Below are 15522 nucleotides of genomic sequence, written 5' to 3'. Positions count from 1 at the left end.
GCACTTGGTAAAATAAAAGCATGTTATTCACATTAGTGAACCGATATATTATCCGATATATCCTGTCCCCTTCAGAGCCCATAGTCACAGGCCTCGAGGTTGTTCTGCAAGTAGAGATCTAAGAAACCTCGAAAGGCTTTTGGATCAATGAAGAGGGATGATACTGCAGGATCTTTCATCATGGCTTCCATCCAGAGCTTAAGATTTGGAGTGTGGTTTACATACCTGTGGGAGATGGAAAGAATGAAGGTGTGAGCAAGGCTAAGTAGGAAGGCATTGCAAATTCTCCTATATATCATTATTACCACTCTGCAGTTTCATATTGTTTTCCTCTAACTTTTAAAAATAGTTCTTTAAAAATACTTATTTAAGATGCATGCAATCATTGAATATGAGATTTGGAAGATATTGTAGAGGTCCTTGTTTTATGAAGAGGAATCTAAGACTAGAGTGAAGTGACTTGCTCAGTTAGCATGAGAACTTGTCCAAACGGACATGAAAGACAACCAAGAATGTTATATATTTGTTATTCTATGGTCAGATTGTGACTAAAAGTAACCCTGAATAGCTCTAAGCTCGAAGAATTGGCAGTAAGGCAAGGTCGCTGCCAAACTTCGAAACACAGAGTTTGGAAAATAGTGTGGGACTCTTGATGGTAAATGGGAGGTAGCATTGGTCATACAATCCTTCCTGAAATCCTTATGAAAATGCACATCCTTATGGATTTTTAACCAGGAGGGAAGGCGTAATTACTTTTAAAACATTTTACTACATGTCACAGAACTCCCCACCCCTACCGGCCCCAAGGATGAAAAATGGTGAGTGTAGGTATAGGACATGCCCTGGCACGTCCAAGTCTCCTCCTGTGTGCTTGCTCCCATTCATGCCAGTTGAGTGAGATATGTTAATTTTTGTTCATAAAAAAAGGTTAGTATATACTATTTCAGTTATCATTATCCTAAATTAAGCACAAAATATTCAAATATCTTACTCATTTAACTCCAGGGCTACCAGCCATTCAAACCAGGGCCAGATGAGGTAATCAATCATAGAAAGAGAACTGCCACCAAAGAAGGTTGTCTTCTTATTAGTCAGAACCTGAACATTAAACAGCATAAGAGTACTTGTTATTTGTGCATCTGGTAAGATTCATCAAAAGAAATGATGAAGGCAAGAGTTAAGTTAAGAAAGTGAGAGCAGCAGGTTTAACCCTGACATATTCAAGTTGGCTTTTTGTCTGATTAGTTTAAGCTTTAGAATCTCTTGTTTTGGGATGAAGCAAAACGGTCAATAAAATAAACTGGAAAATGGAGAAAAATAAAACAAGCTACAGAGTGCATGATCTTTGTAATAGATATATCCAACAAAGGACTGGTATTCAGAATATAGAAAGAACTCCTGGGAATCAAAAAGAAAAAAGGCAGAAAACCCATCAGAAAACTGGGCAAGACTTGGACTAAACAAAAGAGGAGGTCAAAATGGCCAATAACCATTTGAAAAGGTGCTCAACTATATTAGTCATCAGGGAAATGCAAATTAGAACCAAAATGTCATACCACTTCACATCCATCAGAATGGCTAAAATGAACAAGACAAACTTAGTAAGGGTGTGGATCTACTGCTGATAGGAATGTATCAATAATTTGGTACAACCATGTTTTAACAGTATCTACTAAAGCTGAGTTCATGCATACTGTATAACCCAGTAATTATATTCCTTGGAAATGTGAACATATGTTCACCAAAAGATAGGTATAAGAATGTTCACTGAAGCACTATTTGTTACATCCCCAAAGTGGAAATGTTTACTGTCTATCAGGACTAAAATGGATAAATTGTACAGGAGTCAAACATTGGAACACTATACAAAGAATAGGAATGAACCACACACAATATAGATGAACCTCAGAAACCTGATATTGTATGAAAGAAGCCAGACCCCAAAGAGTGCATATTATATGATTCCATTTGTATAAAGTACAAAAACCATCCAAAAGTAATATTCTGTTTCTAGATATGGATGCTAGTATCATGGCTGTGTTCACTTTGTAAAAATTCACCAAGCTGTACTCTTATGCTTTGGGTAAATCTCTGCATATAATACTTCAATAAAAAATTACTTAAAATATATTGGAAATAACTAGATTAACTGCTAAACAGATGCCAAATAAAATTATTTGAAAACCAAACACAAATACTGTGATTCTGAAATTTAAGAAGGTGAATTGGTATGGTTTTGCGAACAGAAGAACTGAGAATATCATCTGGCTAATCAACACCAAACCATTTTATAAAACGTCCATAGTTTTTCTTAGGGCCCTTGTAACATTCTGCATTGAAGATAGAACACTTATACCTATCTGAGTATTTGTCTTTGGTCTACCACCAAACTAATCATCTGAGCAGTAGGGACCGCATCTCACCTTCTGCCTCCCATGCTGCCCAGCAGAGTGCCTTGCAATTATTAAGCACTCAGAATTGTACAGTGAATCACTATTGTTTGCGGTTGTCCTTAAACTGTAGCGCCTGGTAATATTATGCATAAATAAAATAAGTATGATAGTTCAGCAGCCTGAAACATGGAAATGGTACCACTCACTGTAAAGTGTGAGTCCTTAACCTGGAGTTCTGTGAACTCAGATGGGAAGAAAATTATATGTCCCCCAACTAACCCCAAATTTAGCAGGTAGTATGTGGATGTTCTACTGCTCCAGGGGCTGGTACCTTCAACCTTCACCTTGTTCAAGAGTCAATCAACTGCAGTTGTACGTAGAGATTACTTGAAATCAGGAAACATGATTATCTTCATGTCCCTATATGTGAAAACTGATTCCCTGGCGGTCCAGTGGTTAAGACTCTGCCTTCCAGTGCAGGAGGCATGGGTTCGATCCCTGGTCAGGGAACTTAAGATCCCCCACGGCATGTGGTGTGGCCAAAAATAAAAATAAAACAAAACCTGATTCAAGAAAGAATATAAAAATCCTGAAAATCAATTAACATTAAGGAAACTGTACTATTAAACTCCACCCCCATAAAAGACACCGGACTCAAATGTTTTAAAGAAATAGCCAAACCCTATCAAATGGTTTCAGATCTTAGAAATCCAGAGAAAGTAAGCCAACGCATTTTATGAGGTTACAGTAGCCTTGATATAAAAACCAAATAAAGATATGATAACAAAATAATCTTCTTTACGAACAAATATGCAACAATCATTCAAATATCAACTAATTCTAAAGTATATATGAAAATCCACTGAAAACAAGTAGGTTTTACACAGTAATACTGGCATGGTTCAACACCAGAAAAATCTGTCAGTGCCACCATATATATTCACCAGATTAAAGGGAAAAAGTTCAATGAACATTTCAGTAGATCTAATAGATGCAAACAAAACACTAAAAATCCAATACTCATTCATGACTTTTTTTAAAATTAGAAAACTAGTAATAGAACTTTCTTAATAAAAAAAAAGGTTTCTGAAAAAATCTCCAGCAAAGTTCATACTTAACGATAAAAGGTTAGGATGGATTCCCATACAAGACAGGACTGTATCTTCTCTCAGGAAAAACCTAAGGTTGAGTGTGAATGGAGGATGATGATTCCATATACAGGTCCAAATGGCAGCTCTTCCGCAAAGCAGGTAAAAACACATCTGGGCTTCCCCAAATGTCTCTCTGACTAATGGCAAACTCTTGTGGGAAATGTTTATTATATAATAAACATTTTAATATAATTTTATTTAAGTTTTTATGCAAGTAATTTTATTTCTTTTTTTTTGTGTGTGTGGTACGTGGGCCTCTCACTGCTGTGGCCTCTCCCGTTGCAGAGCACAGGCTCCAGACGCACAGGCTCAGTGGCCATAGCTCACGGGCCCAGCTGCTCCGCGGCATGTGGGATCTTCCTGGACCGGGGCACGAACCCGTGTCCCCTGCATCGGCAGGCGGACTCTCAACCACTGCGCCACCAGGGAAGCCCGATTTTATTTCTTTTTATATAAGTTTATGTAAGTTTATTATATAATAGTAAGTGGGAAAAAGAACACAATGACTTATACTCTGATTATAGTTATGTTAACTTTTTTATATATGTTCAAGGACTGGGCTTCGCTGGTGGTGCAGTGGTTAAGAATCCACCTGCCAATGCAGGGGACACGGGTTCAAGCCCTGGTCTGGGAAGGGAAGATCCCACATGTCGCGGAGCAACTAAGTCCGTGCGCCACAACTACTGAGCCTGCGCTCTAGAGCCCATGAGCCACAACTACTGAGCCCGCGTGCCTAGAGCCCGTGCTCCGCAGCAAGAGAAACCACCACAATGAGAAGCCCGCACACCACAATGAAGAGTAGCCCCCGCTCACTGCAACTAGATAAAGTCCGTGCACAGCAGCAGAGACCCAACTCAGCCAAAAATAAATAAATTTATATATATATAAAATATATATGTTCAAGGACTGAAAACAAACATGGAAAAATAACAGGTGAAAAACTGGAAATGTGGGTGAAATTTTTCCGTGATATTTTCATGTCAGTGCAATAAAATGTTTTAAAAGCAAGCCCATGACAAACCATTATTAGGTGTTTTGGTTTGTATCTTAAACACAACAGCTTACAGCTGCTATCTGTTGTAAACTAAAATTTCCTATTTGGTATTATTGCTAATTAAAGTGATTTTGGAAATGGGAGTCTGAAGAAAAGAGTAGAAGGTGACAGCAGATACAACGTATCACTTCAATAAAAATCAAGGAGAAGGGATTAATTACCTCCTCTAGCTTGCTGAATTCTTTATGCAATTCTTCTTTCAGGCCAGAGCAGTCTTCCTTATTTTGCCTTCTAAGAAAGCTTAATAACAAAGGTGGTACCTAGACAGAGAGTAATTTCTTAGTTTATCAGTGTGACGCTAACTATACCAGCCCCCTCATATAAAAGCGCCATAGAACCCTCATAGACCCAGTGTCAGGATGTTCTAGAAACTTCAAAAGTACACCAATTCCTTTGCTCACAGAGGTCGGGTACTGATCTTAAAAACAGTTTTGTTGCCTTAAGATGCTGTACTGGTCAGGATTTTATAAGCTGCAAATAAGAGAAGCCGATTGGTGAGCTTGGGTCAAAAATGTCCTAAAAAGACACTGAGTGGCTCATAGAATTGTTGAGAGGCTGAACAAACAGGTCTGGAACATTTCAGAATCATGCTGGGAACTGACCTGATGGGAAGCACCCACTGCCACCAGTGAACCGAGCACTAGATGCTACAGTCTGTGCCGCTGCCAGAAGTTGGACTCTGAGGTAACCAATGCCACTCTGGAATTCAACCTGGTAACCACCGCAGCTCGTGAAAGCCAGGAGCTCTGCCACCAGCCACCCTCACCAGTAGAACCAGCGCCCCACACCAAGCCTGTTTCCCCACATGGCTCATTTCTGAATTGAACCCTACCATGTGTGTGTCTGAGAGGAAAAGCCTACGTCCAGACCTTGGCCCCAGCTGCAAAGGGAGCTGGGAAGGGGATTTTCCTGATTTCTATCTTGGGGAGGGCATGAGAAGACAGTTCAAAGTGGTTGATGACCTGAAGACTTGACAGGTGTCCTGTCAGATGCTTTCATGCTTGTGGTGGAAGTGTTTGTGTTTTAATGCTTGGTCTTTGGTACTGTCTCACTGCAAGAGACAAAAGTCCACTCGTCCAGTGGAAGTAAACAGGCACTTGTAAAAATACAGGAGAATGTCCTGAAAGCCCATCCATCCCAGGGTACAGCTTGCCGTCATTGGAACTGAAGGTGTGCAGGCAGCCCTTCCTTCTGCGTTTCCATCTGGGCCTGCCTGGTCTTTCATCTCTGCTTCTCCTTAAATGTCTGCTCCTTGTTATTTTCCAAATGTCAAATCCCTTTGCAATGCTCTTAATTTCTGATTCCTTAAAAATTCTTTTTTTGTGTGACTTTGATTTGTCATCTCCAATGATATATACATACACCTCTAAAACCTCAACACATTTATTGTCTTAGTCTCTGTGTCTCATTTCCAAGTTCCCAGGAGAGAAGATGATTTGGCTGTGGATGCAGGTGGGGGCATTTCTGGTTTGCTGAACTGGGGCCAGGAGGGTGGTGTCATAATAGTGCTTAAGGCCACCTCTTCCCTAAGTGTGAGGGAAGTAATGGTGGGCATCTCCAGCTGTTAGCTCATTTTCTTTCTGGACAGTACAATGAATCTCGTTACTATTTTTAAAAATTCTCCAACATCTTTCTTGTAAATGCCATATTCCCTGTCCATCATCTTTGACGGCAACCATCTCTAGTATTCTTTCGTTCTGCTAAGCCAGACAACTCCCTCTTCCTTCCCCATTGACTTCCCTTTGCAATGTCTCCTTTAAGAAAATGTTCTCCCTACAAGTCTCACCTTCTGGATATTTCTCTAACCATTTCTTTCCCTAGAGATAAGATGTTTCTTATTGTGCTGAGATATATCCTGACAAAAGTAACAGAATTATAGAGATATAACCTGACCATGCTATTCGCATTGTCTACTGTTGGTCATTTCTGTGTTAATACTAACTGTTTGAACTCACCCAAATGTTTGATTTAACATTGATGCTAATTAAGACACAGACAGTTCTCCTATAGGAATGCCATTTACTCAGTCCACAAGGAGCTATTGCCAACACACAGAAGGTGCTCACAACTAGACAATGTGGCTAGAACAACAAGAGCTAACATTGAGTATCTACCATCTGTTGGACTCTAGGTGTTTTATATTAACTGATTTTTATCAATGGGATGGGATCAATTACTATACTCATTTTACACATGAGCTGAGGCACAGAGGTAAACTAATAAGCAACTAGCTCACCATCACATAACTAGGAAGGGCTGGTCACAAGCCTAGGCAGTGGGCCAACAGTGATGGAAACACGGCCCTCACCCTCAAGGAGCTCACAGCCCTGGTACAACACACAGGCAAGAAGACGGCAGTCCCCACAGGGGAAAGTTAGCACACATGGGCACACAGAGCTGGGCACTAACCCAGCCCGGACAAGCTTCTAGAAGACAAAGGTATCTGAGCAAAGGCTGTTGTCCCTTGGTTCCTTGAAGGATTGGTTCCAGGGCCCCCAGCAGATACCAAAATCCACTGATACACAAGTCCTTTATAAAACGGCATAGTATAGCGGGCCCTCAGCATCCTCACGTTCTGCACATACAGGAGCGCAGACTGTACAGGAAAGAGGACTTGGAGACAACCAGGCAAAGTGAGAAGGGGGAAGAGTCTTCCAGCAAGAGTTGAGAAGAAGGTGGCAAGTTTGGGAAAAATAAAAACATTCAGCATGACAGGAATATAAAGTGTTAGGAGAAGAGTGGAGAGGTGTAACTTTGGGAAGTTAACAGGATCTGGACCATGAAAGGGCTCGTAGGACATGTCCAAGCGGACAAGAGCATAATCCTGTTTGTCTTCCCCACCGAAATCACTGAACCATCAGTGACAGCAGTGATTTAGCTTAAAAAACAAAGGTGTTATATAGGAGCTGAAATTTCTTGAACACACACCTTAGAAAACAACTCAAAGACCATCTTTTGGCAAGCTTTCTCATAGGGGTCATCTGGCAACAGCTTCTTTCCTGGATATGCTTCATCCAGGTACTCACAAGTGATGGCAGATTCGTAGATCACTTGACCCTGACTGTTTTCCAGAACTGGCACCAGGCCGAAGGGATTCTTCTTGAAGAACCACTCAGGCTTATTTTTTAGGTTGATGTTAATGACTTCATGCCTGAAAAACACATAGAAGACAATGAAGAGAGTAACATTTTTCTTGTACTCCTGAATAAAGCCTCATTGGTCTTATCATCCACTTAGCTGGTCAGAACCGAAATTTCAGAGTCAGCTTGGCCTTGATTCCTTCCCCCTGCCACCTCTTCCTCAAATCAAATGGATCAGCAAGACCTGTCAGCTAGACCTTCAAATCACATTCTGGCTTCATCCACTTCTCAACTTTAACACTGCCACCTCATCTAAGATGTCATCTGCCACCTGGACCTCTACAATAGTCCCACCAGCCCCTCTGTTTCCACTGTGACCTCCCTACGGTCCATTCTCCACACACAAAAGTAAATTGGATGAGGCCACCCTCCTGCTTACTTACAGCCCCTCGCTTGCTCCTCATTGCAATGAGGATAAACTCTAAACCCCTTGATCTGGCCCCGGCTTACCTGTCACATCTGCTTCCTATGATTTTTCCTTTAGTCATTATGATCTTTTTTTTTTTTTTTTTTTTTTTTGTTTTTTGCGGTACGCGGGCCTCTCACTGCTGTGGCCTCTCCCATTGCAGAGCACAGGTTCCGGACGCGCAGGCTTAGCGGCCATGGCTCACGGGCCTAGCCACTCCGCGGCACGCGGGATCTTCCCAGACCGGGGCACGAACCCGTGTCCCCTGCATCGGCAGGCGGACTCTCAACCACTGCACCACCAGGGAAACCCCACACCGGCCTTTTTTATATTTCTTGAATTACTTTCTTCATTGTACTGATAATATGTAACTGAAATTACTTTGCTTACTTAATTATGTTTGTTATGTCACCTCCCTAGAATGTAAGCTCCATGAAAGCAGGGATCTTGTGTGTCTTGGTCATATTCATAAACCAACATGTAAATCAGCAAAGTTATAAGTAGATTTAAATGCTATGAAGAAATATAAACATTTTCAGATAGGTACTCAGTACACATTTGTTGAATACATAGGTGGAAATGCTTCAAGATTGTCAATTAGATACTCCATTTGGGACTAAGAAGTATCTTAATTGTAAAAATATATGAGCCAACTAATTGCGTTTCTCCACACCCCACCACTCCATTGTATGAGAATCAACGATAAAATTCAATTCCTTTTGCTAATTTTAATAGAAAGTTCCTCACTTTTTTCAAGAATATTAAGGAATCCAAAAAATCCATCCACGAAATAAACTTTCAGATTAAATCTCCATGCCTTGATACTTTTTTAAAATGTTACATGGGTAAATCACACTAAGTGTGAAAAACAAGTGAAGTCCAGGCTATATTAAGATTGTTTTTAGAACTAACTTGTATCTTGCCTAAGAGATTTTAGGGGAAATAAGAGAAAAGAAAGTTTCATATAATTGTTAAAGCCAGGTCCATATCATTGTCAAAACTGGATGAGTGTTCAATAGAACAGATTAGCTACTCAAAAATAATATACCCAGCACCTTTTGTTTCCTATTTCCTCATCCACCTCAGCAGCTAGCTACAACAGCATTATCTTGAGGATTTAAATATGCAATCCCTCCCCCCATGGAAACAAAGGAACAGCCAGATTGAACACTGGCATCTGTGTGTATGTATGAAAATGTTCGTGTGCTGTCAGATTACCGGACACTTCAGATACAAGCCACTGCAAGAAAAATGACGTTCCCTGCTAAGGAATTATCAACATTTCTGAAATTTTATAGTATGAAAAGAAAAGGTAAATCCTGGGCTTTTGTCATAAAGAAAGTTCTCAGAACATACATGCATTTTGATAACCTGGCATGGTGAGCCAACAAGGCAACATACCTGCTGCAACAAGTTGGAAGATGCACCTTTTAGAGAAAACCATGCTTTAGTAAATTCTATCATGTGGTAAAATCTAGTACCTCTCTAATCAAAGCCTTCTGGGACTCAAAACTGATCCATAAACATAGCAGACCTCTGTTGTTCGCACTGCCTGGCAGCTGTTACACCCTTCACCCTCCATACACACACTTTTATGTAAAATCACTGCAATTTTCCTTTGGGAAACTGTCCCAATAAGATATGGTTGTTTTCAACCCAGAGTTCCAGAAGGGCACTAACCCAGGACTTTGTGGCCCCAGATCCAGCTGTGTCTTGCTCCTGGACTTTTCAATTGTATGAGCACAAGATGTGTCTTTTTTCAATCCAACTGAAATGGATATCTCTTAAATGCAATAAAAGAATCCTGACTAATACAGTAAACATTACAAGAGTTGGATAAAATAATGTTTTGATAAATGTTACTGTTGAATATTTTGCTATGTGTTCACAATCTGTTTCATCCAAAATAAGATGCAAATCCTACTGAAGTGATGACTAATTCAAAGATAATTAGTTTTTCTTCTTTAGAATATATCTTACTTATTTTTTTAGAGAAAAGAATTGCCTGCTTAATTCTCCCCCAAGAAGACTAAAATTAGTTTACAAATTCTAAGCACATACATGGAAAATTTCTTTGTCATGGGGGCTTTGTTTTAAACTTCCACACTACAGGTATCTAATGTCTGTTCAACAGATTCCAAAGGTCATTGGAAGGGAGGCGGTTCAATGGCTCTTCAGCTCAGGGAAAAGCCAATGACTTGCATATTTCCTGTGGATAACCCATATGTCAATCACCTTAATAGTTTCAGTGAGGCTTCCCAAAAGTCTGAATTTTTAGGCATAAACACTTTATTTCACTCAACCAACAACCCAATCTATAGGAATATTCACAGTACAGTTAACTCAGCACTCTGTCCAGAGGAGGGTCAAGGTCTGGACTCTTCAAGGGGGCAAATTACCGACTATTCAGGAAGGGACTATAGCCTCAGAATAACAGCAAACAATATAAACAGGACATGAAAGAAGCGGGGTGATAGAGAAGGAAGTACAGCAGAAATCAGGGGTCTGCCAGAGCTAAAAGAGCTGCCTGTGGTTACCATTCGAGGGATCTCTGCATGCCACTAACTTTACTGGAGCCTCAGCTTTTCTGATCCATAAAATGGTTAATCTAAACGGGGTGTCCTAGACTGGTGGTGTCTGTGGCATTCCTCCCGCCCCCCGAGGATAGGGTTCATAACTTTCTCTGTCCCCCCCTCCCCCCAAAAAAAGGCTGATGTATTTTGTAGTAAAGGAAGCTGCGGAGACCCTATCGAAGATTTCCGCCCGCTCTTCCCGCAGCTGTTGGTTCCTGGCTGGCTCCGGGAGCGGCCCGCGCCTTGATCCTCACCCAATTCCCTTGGCCTTCAGGACCAGGAGCGTCCTCTTGGCGAACGGGCAGAACCTCATACTGTAGACGCGAATCAGGCCCTCGGGGACCTGCCCCGGGGGCGCGCTTCCTGCGGGGAGAAGCGGAGGCGGTTACAGCCCCGACAGCAGCGGGGACTCTCAGCCTCCCGCCGCCCCCCGGGCCTGGCCAGTTTCCCGCGGGTGGAAGACCTCCTGCGTGGCTCCGCTCCGGAGCACCCCAGCCCCCAGGCCCTGGCCCCGACACACGTCTGAGGGTCGCCGCGGATCGCAGCGGGCAGGCCTCACCCTTCCCCAGGCTCCTGGCTGACCCTCCGGACATGTCGGCGCAGCACAGGCCCGGCTCGCGCCCGGGCTTGCAGGCGATTCCGAAAGTCGGTCGCCCCGCCTTTCCTCCTTCCCTCCCTCCTCCCTCTCTCCCTCCCTCCCCGTCTCTCCCAGAAGCGCCAGCAACCCGCGCGCAGAAGGCCTCCTGGACGATCCGACCCCGCGCCCAGGCTGGCTTCCCCACAATCCGCGAGAAGGAACGCGCCGCCGCCGCCTCCCGCGCGCCTTGTGGGAGATCGTAGCCTGACGCCCACCCCGTAAGCCCCGACCCAGGGCCGGCCTTCCCGGTTTGCTGGGGCAAAGCTTCAAACACCGCAGATGGCGGTCGCACCAAAGTTCAGCCTGATGGCCAAGAGGTGCCCCCATGACGAGCCAGCCCAGCCGTACAGCGTTGGGGCATTGGGAGCAGTCTTGGTGGCCCTAAGTCACCCAGAGATAATGAGAGCGTGGAGGGCTCCCCGCGGTGCCAGAGGGGGACCCTGGCCCGGCTCAGCATCTCGAGCGAGTGCGGAAGTGCGGCGGCCCTCAGATCCTCACCGCCCCACAGTGGCCCAGGCGCAGAAGAGAGGGAGCAGCAGTCGCCCTCCCCCACCCCGTCCCTGTGTGTGGCTTTGTTCGTTTTTGTTTTTGTTTTTTCTTCTACGTGTGGGTTTTTTCTTGGAGGTATTTCATAGGAATTCGTGTAATAAAGACTTGGTGTTCTCTTGGTGCAATGGAAAAAAAAAAAAGCACAAATGAAGCTCAAAATCCTCAGCCTTTCCCTGATCCTGACGGATGGTGGTCTCCAGTCTCGCGGCACGTGGGTCCACACCGGATCCAGACCCTGACCTCCCACACCCCGCGCCCTGGCAGCAGGGACGCATGCCCAGGCCCCAGTCACGTGGCTCCGACTTGGTTGCAGCTCTCCCTCTACCCAAGGGCTGCCCTTACCTCAGAGCCTGTGGCCCCCGGGGCCAGTGCTTGCTCAAGGTTCCAGAACATGCTCTCCTAAGGTTCCTTTCCATAGCCCAGGGCCAGGTCGCCCAGCCACCTGGAGAGCCGTTTCCTTTTCCTGTCTGTACTAACATAATATGACTACTGGGGAGGGTCACTGTCTCTACTGTCACCCTTAGGACACATCCTTTTAATTTTAACCCAAAGGAAACAGCACAAATCTGGATATTACTAATCTCAGAATGATGATGCTGCTTTCAAAAATCTATTAAATACGGGGATTTTGAAGCCCTAGTAGGGGCACATGCTTAGAGTCAGGCAGGTGGGTTAGTGAATTTAGTCTGCAGGTCTATGAAAAATGTCTGGCCAGATCGTTCACTCAATCAGCCCCCTCAATCAGGAAAGAGGGGGTTCCAGGGCACATAGAACACATACTGTGTGTATCTGAAAAGAGTAGTCAATGTCTTATTTGTCTGCATAGATTTCCAAGCTGGTGCCTCCTGTGCTGTTTATTGGGGAGGAAGGAGCAGGGAGCGCTTTTATTTTGATTAGCTCTATTTTTGGAGCTGCAGGGTGAGGTGATAAGCATGCCCATCCTGGAGGCTTCCTGCCTGAGTTTGATCCTGACTCCATGCCTGTATTAGTTTGCTAGGGCTGCCATTAACAAAATACCACAAACTGAGTGACTTAAATGCTGGAAATTTATTCTCACAGTTCTGGAGGCTGTAAGTCCCAGATCCAGGTTGCACAAGCCTCAGGGTTGTTTCCTTCTGAAGACTGTGAGGGAGAATCTGTTCTGTGCCTCTCCTCTAGCTTCTGGTGGTTAGGTGGCAATCTGGTGTTCCTTGGAGTGTAGAAGTATCAACAAATAGCGGCCTTCATCTTCACATGCCCTTCTTCTTGGGTGCATGTCTGTGTCCAAATTTCCCCTCTTTATAAAGACACCGGTCATATTGGATTATGGGCCCATCCTACTCCAGTATGACCTCATCTTAATTTAACTAATTACAACTGCAATGAACCTTTTTCCAAATAAGATCACATTCTGATGTACTGAGGGTTAGGGCTTTAACATACGAATTTATGAATTCATAATTTAACTTATGAATTTATTATGAAACCATATGAATTATAATGACCCCTTATTAACCATGTGAATGTGGGCAAGTTCCCTCTGTGTTTCCCTCTTGGTGCAATGGAAAAAAGAAGAACACTTTACAGTTCCCTCTTCTGTAAAATGTGGTGGTAGAAACTTAATGCCTCTCTTATAGAGTTTGAAGAAACATTAAATTAGTTAATAAATAAGAAATGCTTAGTTCTTGGCACAGAATGAATGTTAAATAAATGTTTGTTATTATTAGATACTAAACAAAAAAATTAGACCACATTTTTGCTAAAACATGAGTCGTACTTAACTCTTTTTTAGAAAATTAACTGTTTAGAAGGCCTTTAGTACATTAATGATATGCAAATTAACCCTGTGAATTTAAACATAGCAAGGCAAAACCTCTGATTGGCCAAACTAGTGATTCCAGGTGTAGGGATTATTTGAGAACTTTTATTTGGAATGGCTCGTCCCCTAATTAGTATGAATAATGCAATATTTTGTTGTAATGATTAGAAAGATCCAGCTAATCAATAAAGTAAAATGTTAATTCCTCAAAGAAAGAAGTTGAGACTCACTCCCTCTTGCGAGAGCACCGGAATCACAACTAACTGCTGAACAGTCATCGACAGGAAGACACTGGAACTCACCAAAAAAGATACCCCACATCCAAAGACAAAGGAGAAGCCACAATGAGATGGTAGGAGGGGCGCAATCACAGTAAAATCAAATCCCTTAACTGACGGGTGGGTGACTCACAGACTGGAGAACACTTATAGCACAGAAGTCCACCCACTAGAGTGAAGGTTCTGAGCCCCACGTCAGGTTTCCCAACCTGGGGGTCTGGCAACAGGAGGAGCAATTCCCAGACTTTCAAGGTTAGCAGGATTTGACTGCAGGACTACAACAGGTCTGGGGGAAACAGAAACTCCGCTCTTGGAAGGCATACACAAAGTAGTGTGTGCAACAAGACCCAGGGGGAAGGAGCAGTGACGCCATAGGAGACTGAACCAGACCTACCTGCTAGTGTTGGAGGGTCTCCTGCAGAGGCAGGGGGCAACTGTGGCTCATCGAGGGGACAAGGACACTGGCAGCAGAAGTTCTGGGAAGTACTCCTTGTTTTGAACCCTCCCAGAGTCCGCCATTAGCCCCACCAAAGGGCCTGTAGGCGCCAGTGCTGTATCGCCTCAGGCCAAACAACCAAGAGGGAGAGAACTCAGCCCCACCCATCAGCAGACAAGTGGATTAAAGTTTTACTGAGCTCTGCCCACCAGAGCAACAGTCAGCTCTACCCACCACCAGTCCCATCAGGAAGCTTGCACAAGCCTCTTAGATAGCCTCATCCACCAGAGGGCAGACAGCAGAAGCAAGAAGAACTACAATCCTGCAGCCTGTGGCATGAAAACCACATTTACAGACACAGACAAAATGAAAAGGCAGAGGACTTTGTACCAGATGAAGGAACAAGATAAAACTCCAGAAAACAACTAAATGAAGTGAAGATAGGCAACCTTCCAGAAAAAGAATTCAAAACAATGATAGTGAAGATGATCCAGGTGCTCGGAAAAAGAATGGAGGCAAAGATTGAGAAGATGTAAGAAATGTTTAACCAAGACCTAGAAAAATTAAAGAACAAACAAACAGAGACAAACAATACAATAACTGAAATGAAAAATACACTAGAAGGAGTCAATAGCAGAATAACTGAGGCAGAAGAACAGATAAGTGACCTGGAAGACAGAATGGTGGAATTCACTGCCACAGAACAGAATGAAGAAAAAAGAATGAAAAGAAATGAAGACAACCTAAGAGACCTCTAGGACAACATTAAATGCACCAACATTCACATTATAGGGGTCCCAGAAGGAGAAGAGAGAGAGAAAGAACCCAAGAAAATATTTGAAGAGATTATAGTCGAAAACTTCCCTAACATGGGAAAGGAAATAGCCACCCAATTCCAGGAAGTGCAAAGAGCCCCAGGCAGGATAAACCCAAGGAGAAACACACTGAGACACATAGTAGTCAAATTGACAAAAATTAAAGACAAGGAAAAATTATTGGGACTTCCCTGGTGGTGCAGTGGTTGAGAATCTGCCTGCCAATGCAGGGGACATGGGTTCAAGCCCTGGTCTGGGAAGATCCGACATGCACAGAGCAACTAAGCCCGTG

The 15522-nt window shown here is 43.3% G+C and overlaps 1 protein-coding gene across 2 annotated transcripts; it reads right to left on the bottom strand.

The window, feature by feature from the left end:
* GSTO1 (glutathione S-transferase omega 1) lies at positions 1 to 11387 on the bottom strand. 2 transcript variants are annotated; one of them, XM_029201240.1, is made up of 6 exons: positions 11277 to 11387; positions 10972 to 11080; positions 7527 to 7749; positions 4760 to 4858; positions 992 to 1098; positions 1 to 225 (listed from the first exon to the last, which is right to left on the bottom strand). In XM_029201240.1, exons 1-6 carry the CDS (start codon positions 11308 to 11310, stop codon positions 72 to 74), a joined length of 726 nt encoding a protein of 241 aa, XP_029057073.1. In that variant the 5' UTR covers positions 11311 to 11387; the 3' UTR covers positions 1 to 71. The 2 variants fall into 2 exon arrangements, with proteins under 2 accessions (XP_029057073.1, XP_029057072.1); XM_029201239.1 differs by having other exon boundaries at positions 11181 to 11310.
* Positions 11388 to 15522: the final 4135 nt, after the last annotated feature.

This window comes from Monodon monoceros, unplaced genomic scaffold (genome assembly GCF_005190385.1).
Source record: "Monodon monoceros isolate NGI ecotype Baffin Bay Population unplaced genomic scaffold, NGI_Narwhal_1 Super_Scaffold_4, whole genome shotgun sequence".
Taxonomy (NCBI): Eukaryota; Metazoa; Chordata; class Mammalia; order Artiodactyla; family Monodontidae; genus Monodon; species Monodon monoceros.
The sequence above is the reverse complement of the archived record's forward strand: the minus strand, read 5'-3'. Positions and strand labels throughout refer to the sequence as shown.